Source organism: Aethalodelphis obliquidens, unplaced genomic scaffold (genome assembly GCF_003676395.1).
Source record: "Aethalodelphis obliquidens isolate GAN/ISIS:26980383/991018 unplaced genomic scaffold, ASM367639v1 scaffold17, whole genome shotgun sequence".
NCBI lineage: Eukaryota > Metazoa > Chordata > Mammalia > Artiodactyla > Delphinidae > Aethalodelphis > Aethalodelphis obliquidens.
This window is the reverse complement of record NW_020837961.1, coordinates 7,835,946-7,861,762: the sequence shown is the minus strand read 5'-3', so window position 1 is coordinate 7,861,762 and position 25,817 is coordinate 7,835,946. Positions and strand designations below refer to the sequence as shown.

Here is a 25,817-nt window from a genome sequence, read left to right as displayed (position 1 = left end):
AGACTGTGACTGAGTTTGGACCCAAAAAAAGCCTCCACTGTCCCATTTCTAATGGGCCTCAGGTGGTTCATTCTATAGTTGCCGCCCACTGCCACTACCCGCCCTGATACTCGCTGGTGCCTGCTACATGGCTAACAGTATTATATCTAAAGGTACTGCCAACTGTTCTCCTGGCAACTGTTGTATCTACTCCAGCTAAAGAGATTTTTTTCCCTTTGAGAGCTCTGCCAGCTGGCATCAGAGGGCTTTGCTTTGAAGCATTTTTTAGCTTGTCTGGAGGCTAGAGGGTAAACCTGGTCCTTTCAGCTTCCTTTGTCAGGCTTCCCCAGGTCAAAGGGTGATTTTGAATGACAGTGTCTTAGGGGCCTTGACCACCCATTGTGAAGTAACCTTGGCACCTTCCTCCAGGGTGCCCAGGGATCTTCTTGAAAATAGGACATCCTTTGTCCTGCCGTGGTATTTCAGCATTTCTGGAAGTAGTCATCGAATTAGCCCACCATAGCGGACTATTCAGAAAAGCGCTTTTTAAAACTCCTTGATTATCCTTCCTGGGGGAAAAGCAATAGCTCATATAAGCAAATCTCCTGGCTGTGGCTTGTATGTCTTAAGGTTCTTTGTAAATCAGTACTCAGGGATGTACATGTGTGACAGTTCAGAGACCTTTCTGGAATTAATTGGACTCTACTATCACTTTCATCCATTCGAGGGTCAGGAAAATATAATATTTCAGACTCCAATTATATATACATTCCATGGAGAAACAAACTTTGTTTGTAGTGAAGAGAGTCTTCTGGTGCTTTTTGTTAAAGGGCCTATTCAGGGTTTCTTTTTTGCACGTGAAATCTAGCCATCACAGAAAAATAACTAAGGATAAAAATTTTAGGTACAGTACTAATTTTACTTTATAATGTATACTTTATAATGTATAAAAAGTTATGGAGATTCCTTATGTCATCTTTATATAGTAATATCCAAATCAGAAATAAGATAAACATATATCTATTAGAAACAATAACAAGAGGTATAATTTTTTGGTTCTCTAACTTGTGACATTACTGAATGTTTTTGAAATTCATCGTTAAGACTTGATTAGAAAGAAGAGCAACACGATCTTGAAGGAGATGGATAATGAAAAACTATCTTTGTTAGATATTTAAATGAATATTATAGTTATAGTTGTTCAAATATTATGAAAGTGATATAAAACTAGGAAGAAAAACTAGATAGAATATTTTAGCCTGAAAAATACCCTGGTGTGTGCATGTGTGTGTATGTGTGTGTATGTGTGAATTTAATATATAGTATGGATAGTGTCACAAGTGGGAAATGAAAAATTTGCTCAGTAAATGGGGCTGAGTCTTTTTGTTGAGTATATGAGTTAGGCTAAAGACAGAGTTGTTTTATATACATACACATATATTTACATATAGGCCCTTCAAATATAGTAGCTTATTGGGAGATTTATTTCATCGCCACATAAAAGTTTCCTTGGTCTAGGCTTGTAGGACGCTGTACTCCTCAAGGTCATTCAGAGGTCTAGGTTCCTTCCATCTAGTTACTCCATCATCCTCTGGGACATTGTCCCTCTTCTGCATGGTTGAAGCTAGGTTTCCGGTGCATCCTCATTCCAGCTTGTGATGAAGGGCAAGGAGAGTAAATGTGGAGCAAGGGATTTCCTATTAAGCACATGACACAGAATACTATTGCACATGTATTATTGGTACACATTCTGTAATGCAAATCTGGTCACATGGCCCTGTCTGCCTGTGTGAAAGGTTGGGAAATGTAGTCTCCAGCTCGATAACTGTGGGCTCAGCCAACTAAGGGGGAGAAAGAGCTCTAATGTTATCAGAAAGAGATTCCATACTGGAGAGTGTTAACAGTCTGGGCCACAGTAGTTTTATGAAAATAAAGCATCAAGTTAGATCCTCATCTTTTATTATATTTTGAATAATACCAGGTAGATGTATGGTCAAACCATGTGATAAGCATCGAAAGTTGTTAGCATAGCACCTGGCAAATGGTAATAACAATAAATGCCTTTTATGGATTATATCATTTGATCTTTACAATGACCCTATAAAAGAGACTGCAACTGATAGGACCGCAGTTGGTAAATGGACAAAGAAAATGGATCAAAGACAGTTCACAGAACAGAAAATACCAATGACTAATAAGGATTTTCATCTCTTTAATGTTATGATAAAAAAAGAGGTGTAAGTTTTAAGATGAGAAATCGTTTTCACTAATTACCTTAGGAAATGTTTTACAAAATATTCAGACTTGGGTAGGGTGGGTTGTAGAATAGAAACCGCCGAAGCAAGTGTATGTCAGGAGCCTTCGCACGTGTTCATATTCTGTGATCCAGAACTTTCACTTTCAGGAGTCTTTACTAGGAAAGAAAATTAGAATGAGGACAGAGCATTACTTAAAATCATACATACATAAAATCAGAAACCGTGTAAATGTCTAAAAATGGGAGAATGACTCAATGGTTATCTATACAGAATGTAGTACTACACATGATTAAAATTGTTTATGATGCTGGGAATGTGGGATCCGGCCTCTGATGCAATGTTAAGTGAAAAAAATTAGGATTTAAAATGATCAGAAATTAGATTCAAATTATGGCTCTTACAAAGCATAGAAAAGATCCTGGAAGTAGATCTGTTAGATGTTCCTGGGTGGCCTCTGGTATTCTTTTACCACATCTTGGCTTCTTCATTAGCGTCTCGACACTTACTAATGAAAAAAGTTTATTTACTTATTCCTCCCTCTCCCCATTGGATGATCCGGGAATGAAGGTACATACGTTGTCAGTAAGGTGTACAGCATAGCACCTGGCCCAGCGTAGGTAATACATATTGATTGGGTGATGTTGGATGATGGGCCTCGCGGTGACCTAATCTTTTTATTTTTCACCACGGACCAGCAATATTTATATAATCAGAAAAAGACAAATTTAAGTATGAGAAACAGTTTTATTGTATGATTTTCTTTAGTAATCAGCCTAGTTTTCTCATGGGTGAACGAGAAGCAGAAGTGATACAAATCTAGATTAAGGTGGAAGTAGAAAAAATTTCCTTTTCGCAATAGAGAAGATTCTGTCCATTATCCCATGTCCATTCCCCTGTGTGGCCTTGGGATTGTGTTATTCTGTCTCTTGGAAGTAGAGTCTCTGCAGGGTTACGTGTGCACATATAGACATAAAACCTACGCGTCACGTTCTGTGGCTTAATATGATCTGGTCTCTTGGGTCTGCTGCAGGTAGCATTGGTTGGCTATCGTTGCACAAAGAATACTAGATTTGAAGAAAAGTATTGAAATGGGAGATGATTTCGTGTTTCCCTTTTCCTCCCACCTCGTCCCCTTAAGGTATAATATTATTAATATGTTTTGTGATTGGGGACAATTTAAGTCTTTTAAAGTTGGGTCAAGTGAAACTTCCCACGTAATATTCGCCAGCATTCTCTTAAATGTGCCAGTGAGAAAGATTTGACAGAAAAAGTGGTATTAAAAAAATAGGATAGTTTCCTTCTGCCTTGAATGACATGGATATTGTAGCTCTCCGTTTAAATGTTTGGAAATCGTTAAATCAGATTTTCTAATGACACAGCATATGGAGTAGAAAATTCTGGAAAGGGCAGCTGGAGGCTAATTTTCCAGACAGTAAATCACACACGTAGAATTGTGGCTGTCTAGAAACATGTTTTATGTTTATCACCAGTGTATGTAAGATAATTTGAAAATAATTAGAAGCGTTCAGTAACAGCTACACAAAATAGAGCATTTCATTTAGAACAGTGCTGATAGAATAAAGGCGGAAGGAAGAAAATCCTGATAGAATGTAACTGATTTTTAGGGGGGCAATAGAAGTGAAAACTGCCTCAGAAAAGTGGGAGAGATGCCTGCAGACTTAAACCTGAGTGTAAGTACGTGCATTTGTCTTGGAGATGAGTAGCCACCGGAAGCAGGTATGTTTTCACTTTGTGCACTTAGTTAAGTCCTGTTAACGAGCACCACCAGGTGATAGGCATTCTCTGAACTGAAGAAGCCTGTGTGTGGCCTCTAACAAGTCAGGTTTAAGGAAAAGATGTAAGCGACTTAAGACCCAGGTCACATGACTCGGTCTGCTTGCCAGTCCTAGACGCTCTGGATCAGGTTTCAACTCCAGGCAGCCCTCCCAGCCATGTGGGTTTAGCCAAATCAGAAGCAAAACCACACTTCCGAAAATGTTGGGAGCCGCTCTCCGCTCACCGTGGGGCCTCTGGATCTGGAGCTGGGTTTCACATCGGAGCGTATCGACCGAATGGAATTCTAGCGTTTTGCTGTCATTTTGATGTTTTCCTCCAGTCTTCATCAGATCTACTGGGTACTTCCTGCGAGATGGGAGCTGGAGCTCTCACCATCTGTGTGAGTACAGGCCGCCTCTGTCTCCGTGGACACTGCCAGGGCCCAGGAGAGGCCTCTGCCCGCCCCTCCCCCGGACTTCTAAGGAGATGTTTGTGTGACTCTGTTTTTCCTTCTTGGGAGGTGGTGGGAGATTTGCTAACTTAAATTCCTATCTATTCAAATGGACATTAAGCAGTATTTGGGGTGGCATTCCGTATTTTTGTCCACTTTCCTTTTCCAAAAAAAGGTGAAGGAAGATGCGTGCCGAGTTTATTCAGTTAAGTGAACTTGATATCCTGTAGATCACTCTTGAGCGTTTTAGACTCTCTTGTTCTGAAAGAGTTAAATATAAGCTAAACTGTAGTTGTTGGAAATACCTTGTGCCTAGATTGAGAACAAATTAAAAGAACTAAAATAACCATTATTTGCTTCCGAGAATATATATAGCATTTTTCTATTTCATATTTTTGTTTTCATTTAGTAATTGCTAGAATTTTTATTTCAGCGTGGTTGCTAAAAGTAATGGTGAAAGAGCTAAGTGGATAAATGAGTGTGAATCCTTCTGGAAACTTCTGGTTATAATGCAGTGGCAGCAATAAATAACACTGATATAAAATCCATGGGGAAATGTGTATATTTCTAGGGCTGAAATTCATGAATTTCAAAAGCAGTTCTGTTGGTGCTTACATGTAATCTTTTGCAATAACCGAATATATCTTCAATTATATAACTTACAGGATACTGTAATTAAATTTTTTATCTCAATATACAGAAAATGCATAAAGAAATCTCAAGTTGGTATTGTATTCCAAGGGGCATTTTTTTTTTGTCCCTGGAGGTACTAAATGAGAAATATCTTATTCTGTATTATTAAATTCTCCCTAGTGTTTCATCACATTTAGATCAGATCCTATTTATTAAGTTTCAGAATGAGCTGTATTTTGTTGTAGCTATGATGGCATCCTAAAATATCTAGAAATATCTGGGTAATTTTTGACACATAGGCCCTGAATGGCCACCAGATGGCGCATTAGCCCCACAGGTTGAATCTTAGTAAAACTGCAGGGTGACTCCCTCGTTTTCAGCTCAGAACATCTCAGCATCTTGTGTGCAAGTCTTCCCGACTCTCGTCTCTTTTCTGTTCAGCCCCGATGCTTGGGTGCTCGTAGCGTCCAGGTGTGCAGCTGGTGATCTTTTTATCACTCCAAAAAGCTTCCTTCAAAATCTGACTTTTCTATGTGGAAATACTGGGTTTTTAATTTTACTTCAGACACAGGTGTGCATTCTTTCAGCTTTATAAAAGAAATACTTTAGAGCTGGAAATGTGTAAAGATTGATCTACTTGTCCTGAGATTTGCAGACATCTGATTGATTGGATCTCTACTACTTGCCCTTGGCCTACATATATTGATCACTACCTTGACTAAAAAGCAGACTAGCCCATGTATGAAATTCCATCTTTTTCCTTAATTTATATCCAAAGCACATACAGAATTTCATTTAATGTTGACATAAAAATCATCCCATTTAAGAGATCATTCACTCCAATGGATGAGTACTTCTGAATCATTCTTACCCTTCGACTCCAGCTTGGCCTTTGATTGTGCTGTGTCCCAGTTTTACTATAGGAGGAAGCACATTTTTAGGAAGCGTAGCATAGTATTTCTGGAAAAAGAGCTATTGAAGAACAAAACACTTTATGTTTGTGGCAGAAAAGTGAGAACTAATTCACACATAAATGAATGCATATGGGCTCCTATGCTTTTTTGAGTTTGGGACTTTTCTACTTAGACATATGTGTAGTAACTTGCTGAGTATCCTGCTACTGAAGATAGTCATTCTCCAGACAAAATAATCGAGTACCAGATATTTTTAGAGTGTGTGTATGGCTGTGTGTGTTTATGGATTCTTGAAGTGGGACAGACAGGTTTAAAGATTTTCATTTCCTACTTCCATTGACTAACCAACTTTCTCTTCCTCATTCCCTTTGTTTTTTTCTCTTTCCCAAATTGCTAGTGCTGTGAGTACAACTGCAGGGGACTCACAAATTTACTTACGTTACAAAGAGGTAGGTTCTTTACTGTAACATACCTATTTTTCCTCAGTACATCACCCCCAGGCAGAACAGAAAACTTAAACTTGCCAACCGATGTTATCTTAGTCTCTTCTCGTGGATGACTCAAGCTTTCTCAGGTGAATCCTGAGTCTTTCTGATACCCTGCCCCTCCAGCTGTTCTGTCCAAGGTGGTGTGTGGTCATTTTGAGGAGAGGTGGGCTGAGAATGGGGCGTTTGCATATTCTGGTGGACGAAGGAAGGGGAGCCTAGAGCGCTTATGTGTATGTTCTTATAGCATACTCTGAACGTCCTGCTGTGTGAGTGAGTTCAGGTAGCAAGTCTGTGACTGGTAAATTTGTGGATCAGATCTCCTGGTATTGTCGGGACCCAGCGGGCCCCCTGTCCTGACTTAGCCCCAACTCTTGCTGGTGCTGGCAACAATTCCAGGGGTATCCCAGGCTTTGTAGCCTTTGTCCCTAACTTGGGCACCTCCTGGCCTTACCCTCTGGTATCATCAGCTACCTTACACACATCTCATGGTGTAGGCAGGTCACAGTACAGAAAGGCTCACACACCAAATCAAGATACTCTAGTCGCAGATTTATTGAATCAGCCTAAAACACAGCATGAAGCAAGGGGGGAAAAATAGGGGTAGGTTTACCTACTTAGAAGGGGTTTAAGTGGGACTGAAGGACCACACTCCCTGAATCCTGTGTTACGTAATATTCATCCTTCCTATCTTTCTTGCCATCAACCTTCCCTGATCATGGTGCATTTCATTTTTTTTTTTTTGGGTGTGAACTTGTTAGGTGAGCTCTTTAAAACACAATGAATCAGAGAGGTACTCTCCTGCTTTTTTTTTTAATTTATTTTTTTATATTTATTTTTGGCTGTGTTCGTTTCAGTGCGAGGGCTTTCTCTAGTTGTGGCGAGCGGGGGCCACTCTTTATCGCGGTGCGTGGGCCTCTCACTATCGCGGCCTCTCTTGTTGTGGAGCACAGGCTCCAGACGCGCAGGCTCAGTAGTTGTGGCTCACGGGCCCAGTTGCTCCGCGGCATGTGGGATCTTCCCGGACCAGGGCTCGAACCCGTGTCCCCTGCATTGGCAAGCGGATTCTCAACCACTGTGCCACCAGGGAAGCCCTGTGGCGCATTTCTGAAGACCAGTATTGAGCGTGAGCTGGCTCAGCTGATGGAGTGCATCTGGAGCCAACACAGCTTGCTCTATCATCAGGGGCAAGTGTGCCTAGGTATAATTGTAGCTTGCTAAGACACTACTGACCAGCTATGGATTTTTATGTGCATATCTCAGGCAGAGAGCACATGGGGCCAGAATGGGTACAATCAATGGGCGACCCACTAAAGACATGAATATTTGGTGTTTCCTAAATGTTGGGTGCTTAACTTGGTTCTTCCATCTCTTCTTAATTATCGTGCATCTCTTCTTAATTATCTATGTTGAATATATCTACCAAGCTATCCTATATCCTTACATGTTGTCAATACTTCGTTGTATCTGTTCTCCTTATTGTTTCTCTTGTTATCAATTTAACTGAACCAAACTTCCTTTAATACAACAAACAACATGTAAGGTCAAGTTTCAAGGCCATCACAATTATCCTTTTTGTAGTTTCTAGATTTTTGGTACCAGCTTCCTCCCACAAAGGCTATATTTAGGTTTCTTAAATGTCATGATGAATTTCTTAATTTTTTTAAATCCATTTTTTATTGGGGTTTTAGAGAAACATGGGCCTTGTTTGGAGCTTGGAGTACCTGAGCTTAAATCCTGGTTATGTTAGTTACTACACTCTGATCCTAGACGTTATTGAGCAGTGTGCTGTCTTGATAGTAGATTTTAGGGAGTATTTGACCATCTGTTCAACTTCTTGCCGTAATTTGTCTGTCTGCCTTCTAGTAGGCAATAGTTTTGACAGAAGGGGTCATATCTTATTTGCATTACTTGCTTCTTGCTCAGGGCTAGGCAATAGTAGTTGTTCAATAAATGTTTGCACAGAACAGCTCAGTCATTCCCTAGGTTTTGCAGTTTCACCTGCTTGTATTTTATTTCTAAAAGGATTTTTGAAGACCTTCAAGAATCTAAAGGTATGTCTGCAAAGGCATTCTATCTTTGTGATGGTGCTTTTCGTGAAAATGGCACAATTTTCCATTTAGCAAAAATTAGCAGGATAATTATAAATATTTTGTACTTTTAATCATTTGAGTTTCCAACCGAATAGCACAGGAATTATTACTATAAAATTGCATATAGTCAAAAGACTCTGCACACCCATTCCATCTCAGATGATGTTTAGTTTGGTCAGTGCATAGCTTTCCCTCAGGTGGGCATGTAATCTGCATGGATCAAGGTAATTAACGCTGGATGTCCCAACAGACAGATCCTGAAATCTCAGTAGCTCAAGGAGACAAAAATTAATTTGTAGATTACTCAGAGTCTGATGCAGGTTATCAGAATCTCTCTTCCATCTGGTGGCTGTGGTATCCAGGCTTCCTCCATTCTGTGATCTACTTGCTAGTTTAACATATTACCGTGTATCCCCTAGGTTACATCAGGGAAAGAAAGAAATGGAGGAGGCACACATGCTATTATCTGCCTCATTCTGGAAGTGACTCACTTCTCTTCTCATGGTTCATTGTGTTCCCACCTAAATGCCAAGGTAGTGGGGAAATGTGTAAACAAACACTGTCTAGTCACGTGTTCCCACCTAAATGCCAAGGTAGTGGGGAAATGTGTAAACAAACACTGTCTCTGGCCATAACCTAACTTGCTCAAATCAAACAAAGAGAAGGACATATGTTCCATGATTACGGTAGCAGTCTGTCTCCCACTCCCCTACTGAATGGAAACAAGGAATTAAATACCCCAGATGCTGCTGGCAGGCATCTAATCTATGGATGGAGAGGGAAAGCAGCCTAAAGATCTGCCTTTAGTTAATTGATCAATAAATGGCAAAGTAGTGGTGACATTGACGAGCCATTGCATCTACCAACTTAGTCTTTCATTCCCCTGAACTCCTTTGTATTATTATAAAGTGTTAATAAATGGCCTTTATTATTTTAGCTAGTTTGAGCTGAAATTTCAATTACTTGCAGTCCAAAACATCTTAACCGATATACCGCATCGCGCAGTGGCTTACTGTTCTGTGGTTTGGGGAAGCTTGTCATGCATTAGAATGAGGCAGGATTTGAAGGCAGGAGGCATGGCTTTGAGTCTTGGGTCAGCCAGTTCCTGGCTCTGTGACCTTGGTCAAGACGTTTAACCTCTCACTTCCTCATCTATCAAATGGGGACAATAGCAGCCTAAACTGTTTGAAATTGTTGTGAGAATCAAATCAAACACTAATGTGAAAATACATTGTAAATTATAAAGCATCATAAAACACTACCTTTGTCATATGGCTCGCTACTTGCCTTAAGGTGGTTTCCTTAATACTATATCTGTTTTAAATAAAAAAAGGAACTCTATAATCTGAATGGAATGCTTATATTATTGGATTTAGACCAAATTTTAAGCAGGATTAAACATTTCATTTTGCCTTGCTTGCTTTTACAGTAAACCAATGATGAGATATTAGAAGACTAGATTAATAGTCAAAGTCATGTCTATCTTCTTCACATTTGAATTGTGTTGCAAGAAGAATTTTCATCTTTGCCATAGAGAATTCAAAAATCAAACAAATCGTCCATAACACAGTAATAGATGAGTGTTTAGAAGCTGAGTTGGGGGTAAAGTCACTTGTATCTAGGTTACTTATTCTACGGTTCATTTTTTTTGAAGCATGGTTGGTTGTGTGGATGGATTTAATTTTAATTCCTGTACAGATTTTGAGGAAGTTTTAGTGACAGTGCTGGAAAGTGCAAACCAGCATGAAGTAGCATATAAAGTGAAAGAATGAGGCAACTGAGTAGGGAAGACCATGCTAAAATGATAAGTTAGATTAATTCTGATCCATATCTTAAAGCTGACTTAGGGAAACTAAATTTCAAAGACATAGAAGAAGCTTGCGTCCAGTAGTTTGTGAAACAGAGACCATAAGAGAGCATATTTGAGCTGTTCTCTGTAACCACGAATTAGCAATGGTTTATGAAGAGGTACTGCAGCAAGCCATAGCGTAATTAAGTTTATATGTTATATAATTATATAAATAACAGGAAGTTTGGAGATTTTAAAAAATTTATCATCCAAAATGAGTGGTTTATGGGAAAATAATCTATATGGTATTATTTTATGACAGCTCTAAATTATTATAGCTACTCCTTTAAGACTAAGTTTGGAGAATTGAGCATATCAGATAGTAAAATGACAGGAATTAAAACAGTTTAATAATGGCTAGCTACTTGAAGGAAAATAATTGCTGGATTTCTTCCTAACTCTTTAAAATTAGAGATGGATCAAAGATATAAATATCAAAGTAAAATCATACAAATACTAGAAGAACATGTGTGAATTTAAAAATTAATTTTGGATCAAGGAATGTGTTTCAAAGGAGACCCAAGCCGCAGGCCCTAAAGAAAAGGATGGGTAAAGTTTTCTGACAACCAAAATGTCTGCACAACCACAAGTATCATAAACAGATTAAAATGCCAACAGAAAACTAGGACAGATATTTACAACACACATGACTAAACAAGATTAATTTTTTTTAATATACAAAAAAATTCCTATAAATCAGTAAGAAAAACTACCCAATTAAAATTAGGCAAAGCTTATGAATAGAAGTTTCAGACACAAATAAGAAACGTAAGTGCTAATACACAAAATTGCTCAGTCTCATCCACAGTTAAATTTTGGCAAAATTTAAAATTTTTTCATGCTCGGGGATGATAGAATGGGAAACAGGCACTCTCACATGCTATCGATCAAGCTGTAAACCACGAAGCGTTTTTGTAGGGCAACGTGGTAATATGTATCCAAATTTATATAGTAACAAGTAAAATGAAAATTTATTTTGCTTTCATATATAAGTCTAGCGTCGAGACTACTCATTTAACTCTTGGAATTAGCGTAAAAAAAGTACGGTTTATAAACCTGTTGATCTAACAATCTCACCTCTAGGAACTTATCTTACAGGTGTGTGTACAATTAACATAGAAATGTTTGCAAGAATGCTTATTGCGGAAATATTTGTAATATCAAGAACTATAAACCTAAACATTAGTAAATAAGATTGGTTAAGTCGATTATAGTGTCTTTATAATGTAATATTAACAGGTAGATGTGCTACTATGGAAAGACCTCCGAAATAGATTAAGTAGCAAAAGCAAGTGTAAGTATACAAATAGTTACATTTGCCTTTTTCAGAAGAGTATGCATATATATGCTTAATGATGCATACAAAATTTCTGCAAGAAAATATAAGAACTGTTGGAGCTGGGATAAGAAGACTTTTCAGGTTAAACTCCTGTATGTTGTTTGGGTTTTGATCAAGTGCATGTGTTACTTTTATTACATTTAAATTATTAAAAATAAAAGCTGCTCAGAGAGTAGGGAATGGTAGCTCTGGAAGAAACAGATTGGTTTATAATCATAAAGGCAATGATTATTAAATTTGAATGTGTACAGTACTCTTACAGATATATATTGAAATATATAAATTACTTGAGAAATTGTCTAATATGTGAAAGGAAGTGTACTTTCCCTGTAAATTTCATAAAGCAGACCTAGAGCTGGGTAGAAGGTAGTGATGCAGTGTCAAACCAGTAGAAAGAAGCATCTAAAGATTGTCTAAAAATTGAGCTGGTTGCCTTATGAGGGGTCAGTGCCCCATCACTAAAAGTAAGAAAAGGAAAGCTGAGTGGTCATGGGTCGACTAGTCATAGCCGTTCCACGATGGAATTAGAGTTAATGAGGTGAGATACCCTAGAAGTGTTCAAGGATTCTGTGAGCCATTGCGTCTGTCCCAGAATTTGTAGTTCTCAGCCAATTATACGTTTTCATTTGTTAGGCTGTTGGGAGTTTAGCATAAACACTCCCCTCCCCCCATCCTCCCTTCATTAGGGCCTCCTTTGTAAGAACGATGGGATGATTAGCCTAAGCTGAAGGCAAGATTCCATGATTTTAAGAATACAAAACTAGGTCCCTAGGGATGGGGTGAGGGTAAGTAACGTTTGAATTAGTCTCATTAGCTGTAAAAACAGATTTTCTAAATGAAGGAATTAGAGAGTATTACTACAGGCTTGCTAAATTTTTACTCCATTTCACTGTATGAAAAATGTATGTCACTTAAAATTATACAGTGGAACTCAGTCAAATAGTGTTCATTCTAGGAAAAGTGTAGAGAGTAGAAAAGGTATGCTGGAAGTAAAACAGTTCAAAGAGAATTTTGATATAAAATCGTCTTAGCAATTAATTTACTTTTGGTCTTAATTTCCAGCCATTCTTTTAATACTGAAGAAACTAGTTTTAGTCAAAATGTAACTAAATCGTCTCGTAGAAATGTTTATTTCTGTGGTTTACACTGTAAGTAAATCACGTCAGCCTGCAAGTACTTACATGCAGCATTAGTTTTAAGCACATTTGGCTTTTCTGAAGCTATGCCTTTTAGAATCTTTTGTTTTAACACTCTAGTTCTTACTGTATTAGGTCATTGACCTTAAATGAGTCTTTCTTTTGAAAAAACGTCCTTCTGTTTCTGACTTCACATTTTGCTAAACTTGTTGAGAACCAATGGCCTTTCCAAGAGTATTTTTCAAATTTGATGACAGCCTCTCTTCCATTTAAATCCTCCTTGACTCTATTAAGACTGCCGGCAATGATGAACAGAAGGTTCAAGACTAGTGGCTTTAAGAGCTTGTACCCCTTTTCCCAAAATAACCAAGGGATTCTAAGCACACGGACGTTTCTGTGCTTTCAGGTTTTTATACATTGGTATAGCAGCAGTCACTTAATAGGGAGCCACCCCAGAATTTACCTGTTTCATCTAGAATTATTGAAGATGGACAAAGTGTGCAGTTATAATGAAGAATGTGGAATGTTTCTAAAAGCAAATTATTATTCAGTGTATTCTTTCTACTGACGGTCTGGCAGGAAATTACCAAGCACCACTTGACTTTCTGTTTTTTTAAACCGGTCTTTGAGATGTAATTTACATACCATAAAATACGCATTGAAAATGTACAATATAATTTTTAGTAAATTTACCAGTTGCGCAAACAGCACTACAGTGTAGTTCTAGAACATTCTGTCACTTCAGTAAGATCCCTTGTGCCCCTTTACAGTTAGTTCCCACTTGCACCACCACCCCCAACCATAGACAGCCACAAATTTCCTTTATATTTCTATACATTTGCCTTTTTTTTGGACTTTTGCTATAAATGGACTCATACAATATATGTTCTGTGGCGACTAGCTTCTTTACTAGCATAATATTTTTGAGGTTCATCAAAAATATGTATCAGTTTTCATTGCTTTTTATTATAATAGAATACCATTCTTTTATATGCTGTATCACATTTTATCCATTCACTAGTTGATGGACATTTGGTTGGTTTTCAGTTTTGACTATTGTGAATAATGCTGCTATGAACATTCATATCCAAGTCTCTGTGTGAACTTGTATCTTCATTTCTCTTAGGTAGGTACCTAGGAGTGGAATTGCTGGATCATAGGGTAAATCTATGTTTAACATTTTTAAAAACTGCCAAACTGTTGTCCAAAATGATTGCACCACTTTACATCCCCATCATGGATATATGAGAGTTCCAGGTTCTCCATATCCTTGCCAGCCGATGGTCTTGTCAGACCATTTTTTTTTTTTTTTTTTTTACTGTAGCCCATCTGAATTTGTAGTGCTATCTCAGTTTCTGAAAGACTAATGATGTTGGGCTTATTTTCATATGCATGTTATCCATTTGTATATCATCTTTGGTTAAAATGTTCATATCTTTTGCCCATTTCTTTATTGAGTTGTTTGTTCTTATTGAGTTGTAGGGTTTTTTTTTTTTTATATATATTCTGGATGTACGTTCATTTTCAGATACATGAACCCGCTGGGTGTGGGGTTTTGTCCTGTCTTCTAAATCAGTTCAGCCCAAACCCAAGCTGCTGGTTTTCAGGGCTCTACCAGCCCAGCCTGGAGGGCGGAGGGATTGGAAGCAGGCCCAGGCAGCGTGTCACAAGCTCACACGATTCTCAACTAAACTTCATGAGTTTTTCATCAATAAGTGTTTCTCAATGTTTTTTGCCTTCAGTCAGTTTCCAAAGCTCTGAAACGGTCGTTTTGACAATTTTGTCCAGTCTCTGTATTGTTTCTTGAGGAGAGGATTTGCAGACCTTTTATTCTACTGTCACTGGAAGTCAGCAGTAGGTCCTGAGTTCTTTTATATAGAGAATGTAGCTTTTTATAATAACCTTTTAATTTTTCTTGGTATAATAGTGATATATGTCTAACATATAAAATTATGAAATACAAATAAGTAAAGAGGAGAAAATAAGAATCATCTAAGATTCCATAACCCAGAAACATGTACTATATATATTTGCTTATATTCTATAGTTCTTTCTATGAGCATATAAAGTTATAAAAAGAGATTATATTTGACCTTAATTTCATAGCCTTCTTTTTTTTTCCCAATTAACAGTATATTGTGACTATCTTGAGTTCCCATTTGCATAAGACACGAGTCAAGCACACTGTTACCTCCCCTTCTCCCCTGTTTGGAGACCTGGCTAGAGGCAGGACGGCCTAGAGAGAGGATGAGTACAGCGTTTCTTGGGCGTTGCCAAATTGCCCTCCAGATATGAACCACTTTACATTGCACCTCTTTTCTTCTTACCAACATTTTCTTTTAAGGAAAATTTCCATGAGTAGAAGGGATGACAAGTGGTATCACATTATTGTTTTTGCCTATCTTTGATTACTAGGAACTTCACCACCTTCTGAGAAAATCTATTCCATCTTTAGAAGTGACCATTATCTCTTTATACGTCTTAAAATCTGTCTCTAGATAAATACCATTCACTTTCTGGTTTTGTCCTCTGAATCACATGGCAGCTTTTCTAAAATCTGGAAATATTTTAACCCGAGTCTTCTCTTTTGAGTGTAATTGTGCCAGGTTCTTCATTCCATCCTCGCATAACATGGTTACACTTTAAAATTTTTACTTTATTTTTACTTAATTTTCTTAAATTAAAAATTTGAATTTCCTTTTAAAATTTCTTTGCCAGTCCTTTCATCAGAGTCTCCTCAGTCATCTATTAATTGGTTAAAATTTGTGCGCTGGTAGTTTTCTCAAGGAAGGTTCATGCGTACAGTATTCTCTTAGCCTATTATTCAAGCTGTAGCTTTTACAGTTGGAGGACAGCTTGATTGGTTATTAACTTCGGCTCATGTGTTCTTAACTATCTTGTGAGCCTTATTCCATTGTCTTCCTATGTTAAACACTGCAGTCAGTAAATTTGAGGCCACTCATGCTTTCTTTCCTCATTATGACATACTTTTTGCCTGGCTGCCCAAAGGATTATTTCTTTATTGGTAGTCTAATAATTCCCTTAGAATGTATCTTTGTGTAGACTGTTCTGGGTATGTTGTGCCATTTCAATTTGTAGATTCAAGGCTTCTATTTAAAGAAAGTTTTTGTGAATTACATCTTTACATATTCTACTTCACTGAATATTCTACTCCAAGATATTATTTGGTTTTCTTCTTTGGGGACTTCAATAACACATATATTGGAGCTCACTTAACTGCTTTCTGTAGCTATCACCTCCTTGTGATTTTGAAAAATGTTTGATTGTGTCTACTTTCTCATTTATGTCTTCCATGTCCCTTACTGGGCTGTCTGTGGTTTCTGTTCTCCTTTGTGCTCATCAGAATTGAGTCTTCACTTCTGAAAATGTTCTGTCTTTTCCTTTCCTTCCATTGCTGATTTCTGCCGGTCTCCATTTCACTTTCTCCTTTTGACTGGTTATCTCTCCCCTGTATTTCTGTATTTCTGCTTTGTGGTATCCTTTCATCATTGTGATCGATTCATTAACTTCTTAAAAAGTTGTGGTAAAATACATGTAACATAAAATTTACCATTTTAACTATTTTTAGGCTTACAATTTAGTGACATTCGTACATTCACAGTGTTGTGTGACCATTACCATTATCCATTTCCAGAACTTTTTCCTCATCTCCAACTCTGTACCCATTAAAAAATAACTCCCCATTACCCCCCTCCCTCCAGCCCCTGGAACCATTGTTCTGCCTTCTGTCTCTATGAGTTTGCCTGTTCTAGGTGTCTCATATAAATAGAATCATACAATTTTGGGTTTTTTTGTGTATCTGGCTTATTTTACTTTGCATAATATTTTCAAGGTTCATCTATGTTATTTCATGGTATGAGAATTTCATTCCTTTATGAGAATGAATAGTATTATGTTGTGTATATATATATATATACCACATTTTGTTTATTCATCTGTTGATGGGCACCTGGGTTGTTTCTCCTTTTTGACTACTGTGAATAAAGCTGCTATGAACATTGGTGTACAGATACCTCTTTGAGTTCCTGATTTTAGGGTACATACTCAGAAGTGTAATTGATGGATCATATGGTAATTCTATTTTTAAACTTTTTGAGGAACCACCTGTTTGCCAAAGTGCTGTATCATTTTACATCATCACCAGCAATGCATAAGGGTTCCAATTTTTCCACATCCTATCCAGCACTTGCTGATTTTTTTTTATAAGAACGATCTTAATGGGTGTGAAGTGTATCTAATTGTGGTTCTGATTTGCATATCCTTAATGACTAGTGAAATTGAGCATCTTTTTGTGTGCTTATTAGCCATTCGTATATCTTCTTTGGAGAAGCGTCTCTTCATTTTTGAAATGGGTTTTGTTGTCGTAGTTATTGAGTTGTAGGAGTTCTTAAACATAGTCTGGATCTTAAACCTATGTCAGGTATATGACTTGCAAATCCTTTCTCCTGTTCTATGGCTTGTCTTTTCACTCTGTTGATAATCTCTGTTGACGCGCAGAAGTTTTTCATTTTAATGAAACACGGTTTATCTTTGTCATTGTGGCATGTGTTTTTGGTATCACTTCCTTCTTAACTTTCCTTAGTTATTTTTGTTAGGCTAAGTTACAGTTTTCATTTGTTTCCTGGCAGCATTTTTCTAATGAGTTATTTCAAGAAAGTCGTGGTGCTCTTTTATACTTAAAAAGAAATACTGTCTCTGTCTAGTTGCTGGCTGTGTTCCTTTTTTCTTACTCACATTTCAATGAGATGGCTTTTTGTGGTATCAGTATCAAGAGACGTTCCTGTGAGGTATAGTGATGAGAGGCCAAGGTAGCTTTTCAAGTTTTACAGCCCTGGAACTCCCTGCTCTGTTGCTACCAAAGGACTGTTCTCTTAAGTGTGGCCCTTCTGTTTGCCCATCTCTCCTTCTTCTCTCAGAAGCTCGCCCGGGTCAGGAACGCTCTACTGCCTTTTCTTCAAAACTTGCCCTCCCAGGTCATGAACTCACTATTAGGTGGTGGATTCTTCTGGTGCTTCCTGATATCTGCCTCTTGGGGTCCCTTGTAGGTACTTTTTGTACCTTCTTTCTCTTCTTCCTCTAAGCAGTTGAGCCCTGTTCAGCTCCTTGTCAAAGTGTGCTCTATCTCAGGCTTGCCTGGTGGCGCAGTGGTTGAGAGTCCGCCTGCCAATGCAGGGGACACGGGTTCGTGCCCTGGTCCGGGAAGATCCCACGTGCCGCGGAGCGGCTGGGTCCGTGAGCCGTGGCCGCTGAGCCTGCGCGTCCGGAGCCTGTGCTCCGCAATGGGAGAGACCACAACAGTGAGAGGCCCGCGTACAGCAAAAAACAAACAAACAAAAGTGTGCTCTATCTTTAAAATAATAAATATTTGTAGGAGATTTTAAAGAACATCCACTGCTGGGTCCCTAGTGACTCTCTCCAGACCCCTCATAGTGCTGGTGTGACGTCTGCCGTAAGTGTCCTGCCCCGTGTCTTTACCTTTAGCAGCCATAATACACAAATTGGAGTTCAGAGCTTTTCTGTCTTCTGTTGATTTACTTTCATCTTCTTAATCTGTATGGTTTCAAAAAGAAAGGTGATAAGATTCACAAGATTTTTATTGGATTTGTTTTTAATACTTTCTTTAACATTTCAGTAATACCAGGTAACATAAGGACTCTTTAATAAATGTTTTCTAATCTAAGTGGTGGAAATTAGTTGAACTTATTTGTGAGATAGTCAGTGATCCGAGATATTTTAAGTATATGTTTATTTGGATAGAGAATTTACATCTTAATTAAACCTAACTTTTCGATGCATGTCTAAAGATCCTTAGATCTTAACTTTTCAGATCATAGACCTCTGAGAATATGTTTTCTCAGAGTGAATCAGCTATACATATATCCCCATATCTCTTCCCTCTTGCGTCTCCCTCCCACCCTCCCTATCCTACCCCTCTAGGTGGTCACAAAGCACCAAGCTGATCTCCCTGTGCTATGCGGCTGCTTCCCACTAGCTATCTATTTTACGTTTGGTAGTGTATATATGTCCATGTTACTCTCTCACTTCGTCCCAGCTTACCCTTCCCCCCTCCCTGTGTCCTCAAATCCATTCTCTACATCTGCGTCTTTATTCCTGTCCTGCCCCTAGGTTCTTCAGAACCTTTTTTTTTTTTTTTAGGTTCCATATATATGTGTTAGCATACGGTATTTGTTTTTCTCTTTCTTACTTCACTCTGACTCTAGGTCCATCCACCTCACTAGAAATAACTCAATTTTGTTCCTTTTTATGGCTGAGTAATATTCCATTGTATATATGGGCATCATCTTCTTTATCCATTCATCTGTCGATGGACACTTAGGTTGCTTCCACATCCTGGCTATTGTAAATAGAGCTGCAATGATCGTTGTGGTACGTTTTATGTAGTTTTAAGGACTCATGATCCTTGGATTTCAGGTTAAGAAACATTGTTTGGATCTGCAATACACACTGATAATATATGCTCTAAAGCATAACTAGTAAGGATAACTAATAAGAAATCCAGAAAATTCTTTGGGCTTTTAACATTAATGAGCTAGATTTGGAAAAATTGAGTTATAGAAAGTTTCTGATTTTCTTGACTTAACGATACATTTAGTAAATACTTGTTGACATTCTAACAGAGCATTATTTGAAACTGATTTTTTTTTCATCTCATGTAAAAGAAGCCCATAGATAGGTATTCCACGTGGATTCTGTGATGTCATCATGATGCAAGTCTCTCTTTTTTTTTTTTTCTATTTTATTGTCCTTAGAGCTTAGCTTCTAGCTTCTGGGTTGCTGCGTAGTCACAGGATGGCCATCAGGCATTGCAGCTGTGATCTAAGCAGAAAACAGGGGTATTGGAAAAAGACTGAGTTGGCCTCCCTTTTAAGGAGTCTTTCTGGTGGTCCTGTTAACAACTTCTGTTTATATCTCATTGGCCAAACTTAGATATGTGATCATCCATGTCTACAAAGATATGCTGCTACAGAGAAGATGGGGTATATTTTAACTGGGCAATTTGCTCCCCACCCTCTCCAACAAAATCAGAGTTCTGTCAAGAGAAAAGGGAGAAATTACCCATCAGTAGGCAACTGTAAGCTCTGTCACAGTGTCCTTTTAAAGAATTGGTTACCACAGAGAAATTCTTAGTGTTTTTCAGCATTGACTGTCTTCTGGTTGTATAATAGATGCTTTTACATATCTTCTACGTTATCTTATTAAACTCTCATAACACTTCAAAGTAGGTAGTGTTATTGTAGCTCAACAGATGAGGACCCAGCGTTGTTGTAGATGAAAACCTGTATGAGGTCAGCAGGCTGAATGTGAGGGGCATCTGGCTGCAGTATTGTCCTCCTGGTGATACATAAGCTTGACTTAGCTCTTGTGGCTGGACAGAGAGCATGGGTCATCCTTCTTTAGGGTGCATTTGCCCCCCTCCTAAGCTCACACTCAACCAAAGAGGCTGACATTCCCAGGGAAAATACCCAGTGGCGTAACTGTGTGGTTTAAATCCAGGTACCCTAATTTCCGACAGAGTGCTTTCCCAGTGATGCAACCCTATCCAAGCTGATAGGATGGTCCACGTCTCTGTGTAAGAATATCCCCACAGTTGTTATTGTTAATCTTTAAATTGCAATTTGAAGAGAACATATTCCTTTCCCTCCTAATTCTGCTGTCAAAAAATGGTATTACTCTTTCTTAGGCATGGAATCTCTTTGAGAGGTCTCTATTTCCGCCCCCCCCCCCCTTTTTTTTTTTTTTTTCGGTACGCGGGCCTCTCACTGCTGTGGCCTCTCCCGTTGCGGAGCACAGGCTCCGGACGCGCAGGCTCAGCGGCCATGGCTCACGGGCCCAGCCGCTCCGTGGCATGTGGGATCTTCCCGGACCGGGGCACGAACCCGTGTCCCCTGCATTGGCAGGCGGACTCTCAGCCACTGCGCCACCAGGGAAGCCCTCCCCAGTTTTTTATGTTATTACTTTATTAAAGTATAGTTAATTTACAATATTGCATTAGATTCAGATGTATAGCGTAGTGATTCAGTTTTCTTTTTGCAGATTATATTCCATTATAGGTTATTACAAGATATTGAATATAATTGCCTATGCTATACAGTAAATCCCTGTTCCTTATGTATATTAAGTATAGTAGTTTGTATCTGTTAATCCCATACTCCTAATTTGCCCCCCCCCCCATGCTCCCTCTCCCCTTTGGTAACCGTAAGTTTGTTCTCTATGTCTGAGTCTGTTTCTCTTCTGTAAATAAGTTCACTTGTATCATTTTTTAGATTCCATTTTTAAATGTTATCACATAATATTTGTGTTTGTCTGACTTCTTAGTATGTTAATCTTTAGGTCCATCCATGTTGCTGCAAATGACAATATTTCATTCTTTCTATAGCTGAGTAATATTCCATGGTGTATATATATACCACAACTTTATGTATTCATCTGTTGATGGACAATTAGGTTGCCTCCATGTCTTGGCTATTGTAAATAGTGCTGCTATGAACATTGGAGTGCATGTATCTTTTCAAATTAAAGTTTTCATCTTTTCCGGATATATGCCCAGGAGTGGGATTGCTGGATCATGTGGTAACTCTATTTTTAATTTTTTAAGAAACCTCCACACTGTTCTCCATAATGACTACACCAATTTATTTTCCCACCAACAGTGTGGAAGGGTTTCCTTTTTTCCACACGCTCTCCAGCATTTATTATTTGTAGACTTTTTGATGATGGCCATTCTAACTGGTGTGAGATGATACCTTATTGTAGTTTAGATGTGCATTTCTCTAATAATTAGCTATGTGGAACATCTTTTCATGTGCCTGTTGGCCATCTGTATGTTGTCTTTGGAGAAGTGTCTTTTTAGGTCTTCTGCTCATTTGATTGGATTGTTTTTTTGATATTGAGCTGTATGAGCTGTTTGTATATTTTGGAAATTAAGCCCTTGTTGTTATTGTTTACAGATATTTTCTCACATTCTGTGGGTTGTCTTTTTGTTTATGGTTTCCATGGCTGTGCAAAACCTTTTAAGTTTAATAAAGTCACTCTCGTTTATTTTTGCTTTTGTGTCTTTTGCCTTGGAAAACTGATCTAAAAAAGTATTTCTGCAATTAATGTCAGAGAACATTTTGCCTGTGTTCTCTTCCAGGAGTTTTATGGTGCCATGTCTTAAGTCTTTAAGCCATTTTGAATTGATTTTTGTGTATGGCATGAGGGAACATTCTAGCTTCATTGATTTACATGTGTCTATCCAGCTTTTCCAACACCACTTGCTGAAGAGGCTATCTTCTGATGTTCCACTGTTAGTGTAATGAAACATAACAGATTTCTGTATATTAATCTTATATCCTACTACCTTGCTGCATAATTAGTTCTAATAGTTTTTGTGGAGACTTTAGGTTTCCCAATATAGAGTGTCATGTCATCTGCAAATAGTAAGTTTTATCCCTTCCCTTAGAATTTGGATACCTTTAATTTCTTTTTCTTGTCTGATTGCTGTGGCTAAGATTTCAAATACTATGTTGAATGGAAATGGCAAGAGTAGGCATCCTTGTCTTGTTCCTGAATTTAGTGGGAAGGCTTTCATCTTTCCACCCTTGAGTATTAGGATTGGCTGTGGGTTTGTCATAAATGGCCTTTGTTATGTTGAGATGTTCCCTCTGACAACTACTTGAATGAGAGATTTTATCATGATTGGGTGTTGAAATTTGCCAAATGCTTTTCCTGTGTCTGTTGAGATGATCATGTGATTTTTGTCTTTCCTTTTGTTAATGTGGTGTATCACCTTGATTTGTGTATGTTGAACCATCCTTGTGACCCTGGTATGAATCCAACTTGATCATGATGTATGATCCTTTATTGTTGGATTCAGTTTGCTGATATTTTGTTGAGGATATTTGCATCTGTATTCATCAAAGATGCTGGCCTATAATTTTCTTTTTTTATAGTGACTTTGTCTGGCTTTGGTATCAGGGTGTTCATTTCTTCTTTTTTGTTTTTCCTTTTGTGATTTGGTGATTTTCTTTTGTAGTATGCTTGAGTTCCTTTCTTTTTGGTTTTTGTGAATCTCTTGTATGTTTTTGACTTGTGGTAACCATGGAGTTCAAGCATGTTGACCCATAACTATATCTACTTGCTTTAAACTGATAGTCGTACAGACTCAAACACATTCTAAAAGATCTATATTTTTATACTTTCCTCCCTCCTCATTTTGTGATTTTGATGTCCTATTTTACATTTTTATGCTTATACTTTTACTGTTTATTGTAGTTAAAATTGCTTTTACAATTTTTTAAATTGTCTTTTTATCTACATACTGGCTTTAGTGTTCTTTAATCCTTAGAAATATTTGCCTTTCCTATAGATTCTTGCTACTTTTCTATTTAAAGAAGACCTTTCAGTATTCTCTTAGGGTTGGTTTAATATTGCTGAATTCTTTTAGTTTTTGCTTGTCTGAGAAATTCTTTCTCTCCTTCCATTCTAAGTGATAATCTTGCTAGGTAGAGTATCCTAGGTTGCAGGTTTTTCCCTTTCAGGATTTTGAATATAGCATGCCACTTCCTTCTGGCCTGCAAAGTTTCTGCAGAGACATAAGCTGATAGTCTTATGGGGATTCCATTATAAATGACTTTGTTTTTTTTCTCTTGCTGCCTTTATTATTATTTTTTTAACATCTTTATTGGGTATAATTGCTTTACAATGTTCTGTTAGTTTCTGCTGTATAACAAAGTGAATCAGCTATATGTATACCTATATCCCCATATCCTCTCCCTCTTGTGCCTCCCTCCCACCCTCCCTATCCTGCCCCTCTAGGCGATCACAAAGCACCGAGCTGATCTCCCTGTGCTATGTATCTTGCTGCCTTTAGAATCCTCTCTTTATCTTTAACTTTTGTCATTTTAATTATGATATGTCTTGGTGTGGGTCTCTTTGTGTTCACCTTGTCAGGAACCCTGTGTGCTTCCTTGTACCTGGATATCTGTTTCCTTCTTTAGGTTTAGGAAGTTTTCAGCCATTATTTCTTCAAATACATTTTCGATCCCCCTTTCTCTGTCTTCTCCTTCTGGAATCTCTATTACGTGTATGTTGGCATGTTTTATATTATCCCATAGCTCTCGTTTGTTGCCTTCATTTTTTTTTTTTCATTCGTCTTTCTGTCTGCTGTTCTGATTGGGTGATTTCCATTATTCAGTCTTCCAGGTCACATATTCATTTTTCTGCCTTATTTAGTCTGCTGTTGATTGCATTTAGTTCAGTTTTTTTCTCAGCAGTTGAGTTGTCTAATTTTGATTGGCTCCTCTTTATAGTTTCGAGTTCCTTTTTACAGTGATCTGCATTTCTACCCATAGTCTTAATTCCTTTAGCATTTTTACTACCTCCTTTTTTTTTTTTCTCCTTGCGGTACGCGGGCCTCTCACTGTTGCAGCCTCTCCCGTAGCGGAGCACAGGCTCCGGACTAACAGGCTCAGGGGCCGTAGCTCATGGGCCCAGCCGCTCCGCAGCATGTGGGATCTTCCCAGACCGGGGCACGAACCCGTATCCCCTGCATTGGCAGGTGGACTCTCAACCACTGCGCCACCAGGGAAGCCCACTACCTCCTTTTTGAACTCAGGCTCTGGTAGACTGGAGAGGTCTGTTTCACTGTTTGCCTTTCAGAGGATTTTTCTTGTTCTTTTAATTGGGAGTAGTTCCTGTGCTTTTTCATTTTACTTATTTCTCTTACTCTCTGAATTTAGGAGAAACAGTTACCCACTGTGGTCTTGAAGGGCTGTTTTTATGTGGGAGTATCCCTGTGCAGACTGTGTGAGTCCAGTATTTCTGGTGCAAGGGCTGTTTTTGGTAGGGATGCCTGCCGTGTCTTTCCTCAGGGTGTGCTGGCTGTTGTCCCCTTGATAGGGGTGTGTTTGGTGACCAGGGCCTGGACTGGATGTTGAGTGGGGTCTCCTCTTTGCTCTGTGTTTGTCACAGACCTGTTGGGGGCAGACTGTGCTCCCTAGTTGTTGGCGTAGAAGCCCCCAGATCCCATGCTAAGCTGTAGTGTGAGGTGGGTGGGACTGGAGCACTCCCTCTGGGGAAGGAGCCTCTGCATATTCCTCCCCGGGAGCTGTCAGCCGGGACCTATGGCTCTGTGACACCACCTGCCACCCGGTGTGCAGGCCCACAAGGAGCACTGCCCCTGACCGCCTCCGCTGTGGCAGCTCCGATAATCTGCTTGGGTGTCAGTTCTGCCTCCTGTGTATGCATGCTCCCAGAGTGTGAGCTCCCAAAGCCCACCAAAGCTGTGCCCACTGTGAGAGCACCAACACTAGGCTCAGGGGTCGGCCCCACCTCTGCGTGTGCACACCCTCAAATCCCGCCGCTGTGGAATTACACCGAATAACCTTTACAATGATTTCATCTAATATCCAACACATTCATATTTCCCTAGTTGTCTCAGAGACAGTTGGCTAGTTTTTGGTTTTGTTTTTTCAGTCAGGAACCAATCAGTATTCACAGACTACATTTGAACTTTGTATAATTTCTTTAAAATCTGGAGCCGATCTTTCCCTTATGACACTGATGTTTTGAAGAGTGCAGGCCAGTTGCCTGTTAGAATGTCCCTGATTCTGAATTTGTTCGTTTCCTCACAGTCTCTTTTAACTTGTTCTTTTAGCTCCTGTTCTACCCGTAAACTATGAGATTTACAGGCTAGATTAGCAGCAGCTTAAACATTTTTGGCAAGAATATAAATGATGTGCTCTGCATGTCGCATCACATCAGGAGCACGTAACGTCGGCTCTTCGTGATGAGTGGTGATAAATTTAATCTTTTGAGTTAAGCTGAGTACACCCAGATATCAATTGTAAAGGTAATCTCTTTTTCCTTTGCAAATATCGTG

At 38.7% G+C, this 25,817-nt stretch overlaps 1 protein-coding gene across 2 annotated transcripts in view; it reads left to right on the top strand.

The window, feature by feature from the left end:
* The first annotated feature begins 4,104 nt into the window (after positions 1–4,104).
* The window catches only part of FAM13A (family with sequence similarity 13 member A), a 331,803-nt gene continuing 310,090 nt past the window's right edge, over positions 4,105–25,817 (top strand). Inside the window, exon 1 of one of the 2 annotated variants that reach the window (XM_027116910.1) lies at positions 4,105–4,413. In XM_027116910.1, coding sequence (XP_026972711.1) covers positions 4,387–4,413 — 27 coding nt within the window. In that variant the 5' untranslated portion in view covers positions 4,105–4,386. The remainder of the gene's footprint in view (positions 4,414–25,817) is intronic. The other variant, XM_027116911.1, reaches the window with a different exon arrangement.